The following is a 2,649-nucleotide window of genomic DNA, read 5'->3' as shown; positions in this document are numbered from 1 at the left end:
GGAGAATGAAGAGTAATGATTTCAGCAAGAGCAGCCGGATGTTATCTTTATCTAAAGATTAAAGTGACTACAAAAGTGTTTTATTTCTTAGTAGTTTTGTCATAATGTATGGTATAGCAGCCTTTCCGAGCGAGCCTCTGGGATCTCCTGTAAACCCCCATGATATGGTAAAGGGAGGATATTAGGGGAAGCAGTGAGTGGAGATTCCCCTGCAGAGAGCCGGATGAGGGGAGACCCTCACGTCCGGTTCAGAGGGCGGGGATATCCTGACCCTACTATCATTATGCCTTTGCAATGTTACTTGGTTCAACTCCATTTGTGACCTTTTTTCGTATGTGGGACTCTCTATCTTCTTGGGTAGATAATCGATCGTCTTTCATTTTGATAGTAAGTAGTTTTTTTAATAATAAGTCAAGTCAAGAATAATAATCGAACTGGAGGTGCGAGGAGCATGAATATGAGGATGAAGACGCGACTGATGGCGCGTAGCGGTCAATCACGTACGAAGTCACTAAGGCGCGGAAGCGGGGAATCCTCAGGTTCAGACGCGACTGATGGAGCGTGAATATTAAGATGAAGACGCGATTGATGGAGCAGAAGGTTACGAAGTAACGGAGTGCGCTAGCGCGCTTTCCGGTTTCTCGCTTGGTAAGCAAGCAACCCGTTATGTAGGCGCCCAGTTCTTTCTCTTCTTTCTTTTTATAATATAACATCATAAATTTTGATTTGTTAGGTACCTCGAGAGGTCATTTTATGACTCGGTAAACAACTACATAGCTGTTCTAATGCTACGCCTTGAACCACTCGGCCATCTTTCCTACATAACAACATCTTATTATTGACCATAAACCGAGTGAATAGCGAGTCATTCATATATATTATTGCAAGCTCTAATGGAAATGTAAAACTTTTCCTAAAATCTTCAAACTTAAATTATTAAATTAAAAGAATCAAACTTGTTAAGACGACGATCTTATATTATATATAAATATATACCGGATAAGACTAATAACTTAACTTAGAATAACGAAGGATCTATATTTTATACTATGGTTTTGGACTAAGGATATATATTTATATAAAAATATTTTCCAATCCCATCAATGGCAACTCCTCTAATTACCTACATATTACAAATGGATGAATTGTTTTCCATAAGTTGTTTTTCTATTTCGTTGTGTCTTTAGGTTACTTTTTTGATTTTTTAAGATAGAAAGACAAAAATTATGGTTATCCTTCCTTCTTCATCTGAATCTTTACTCCGCTCCGTCGCGCCGTCGGAACCTGATTTATCAGAACAGTTCTTCAAGAAAAGTGTGGAGATAGAACAATGCCTTCTGTCGTGTATCCTTTCATCTCTTGCTCCCGCTCACTCGCGCCTCAGATGCTTCAATCGTCGATTTTCGTATTGAGCGAAAGGTTATGTTATTTTGAACATAAGTTTTATATTGCAGGTTAATCCTAGTCTACTCTATTATAATGGGTGACATAGGTTTTGAAACACTACACATAGGAATCAACAACACCTTCTTCGTGATGATTGACCGCTACGCGCCTTAATCGATATGCCGAAAAGTAACGTGGAGAAGAGGAATCGACGTATGTTCTTCATAAATGCGGCGCTTGCGTGAGGAGAATTCCTTTACCGTAACCTTATGTTAGAAGGTGCAAAATCAATAGGTGCTGGAGCTGCTACAATTGCTTTAGCGGGAGCTGCTGTCGGTATTGGAAACGTCCTCAGTTCTTCGATTCATTCCGTGGCGCGAAATCCATCATTGGCTAAACAATCATTTGGTTATGCCATTTTGGGCTTTGCTCTAACCGAAGCTATTGCATCATTTGCCCCCATGATGGCGTTTCTGATCTCATTCGTCTTCTAATTCTAATAGTGTAAAAAGTACTCGAAGCTGCAGGTTACGAAGTCACTCTAGTGAAGGGGAGGCCATTCGCTCAAGCATTCCCGCGGAAGTGAATGGAGCGAGGGAGTGGGGGGTGGGACCCTCGCTCGCCCTATCTATTATTAGTTTGACACACGATCTACGTACGGTACGAAGATTATGAAGTCAAAGTCGTGAGTAATACGAAAGAAAGTTAACCCAGCCTAACGGCTGCATTTATATGCGTAGTCATTGAACGATTGGAATTGAGAAGGAGAGGCGAACTATGTGAGCTGTAGGTTACGAAGTAAAGTGAGTAGTTCGATTGATTTCCTTAAATCGGAAACCTCAAAACCCTCTTGGATAATAGCCAAAAAGCCACCTCTTTATCCGCTCCTAAAGTCGCGCGTCGCGCCTGGATCTTCAAAAGTCTGACTTAAATCTCGTTCAATACGTATTTGTTGCTGAAACATGGAAGAATTTTATTGCTCCATCTGAAGCAATACTATTCCGAGCCCATCGGCTAAATAGAGCATAGGAAAGATCATAGTTCCTACAATAGGACTCGGAATAGTATTGCTCCGTCTGCTTGACCAAGATTTATATTCTGCATTGTTATTATAAGAGCAGAACACAGAGCTTTTAACGCTCTCTATTACTTCAGCTCATCCGCCTGAAAAAGCCGCGAAAGTACTACCTCGTTCCAGGCGCTGCTCAATCATTATTGAAATTTCCGGGCAGATCTGCAGTTCATGCTGAACCTCGGGGAGAG

At 41.1% G+C, this 2,649-nt stretch overlaps 1 protein-coding gene across 1 annotated transcript; it reads left to right on the top strand.

Annotated features, from left to right (window-relative positions):
• The first annotated feature begins 1,655 nt into the window (after nt 1-1,655).
• On the top strand, nt 1,656-1,992 carry LOC144715090 (ATP synthase subunit C family protein). Its single transcript, XM_078589980.1, has one exon. The coding sequence runs from the start codon at nt 1,656-1,658 to the stop codon at nt 1,878-1,880; it is 225 nt and encodes a 74-aa protein (XP_078446106.1). The 3' UTR covers nt 1,881-1,992.
• The last annotated feature ends 657 nt before the right edge of the window (nt 1,993-2,649 follow it).

The sequence above is a fragment of the Wolffia australiana genome, chromosome 18 (genome assembly GCF_029677425.1).
Source record: "Wolffia australiana isolate 7733 chromosome 18, ASM2967742v1".
Classification (NCBI taxonomy): Eukaryota; Viridiplantae; Streptophyta; class Magnoliopsida; order Alismatales; family Araceae; genus Wolffia; species Wolffia australiana.
Note: the sequence above shows the minus strand (reverse complement) of the source record. Positions and strands in the feature narration are given on the sequence as shown.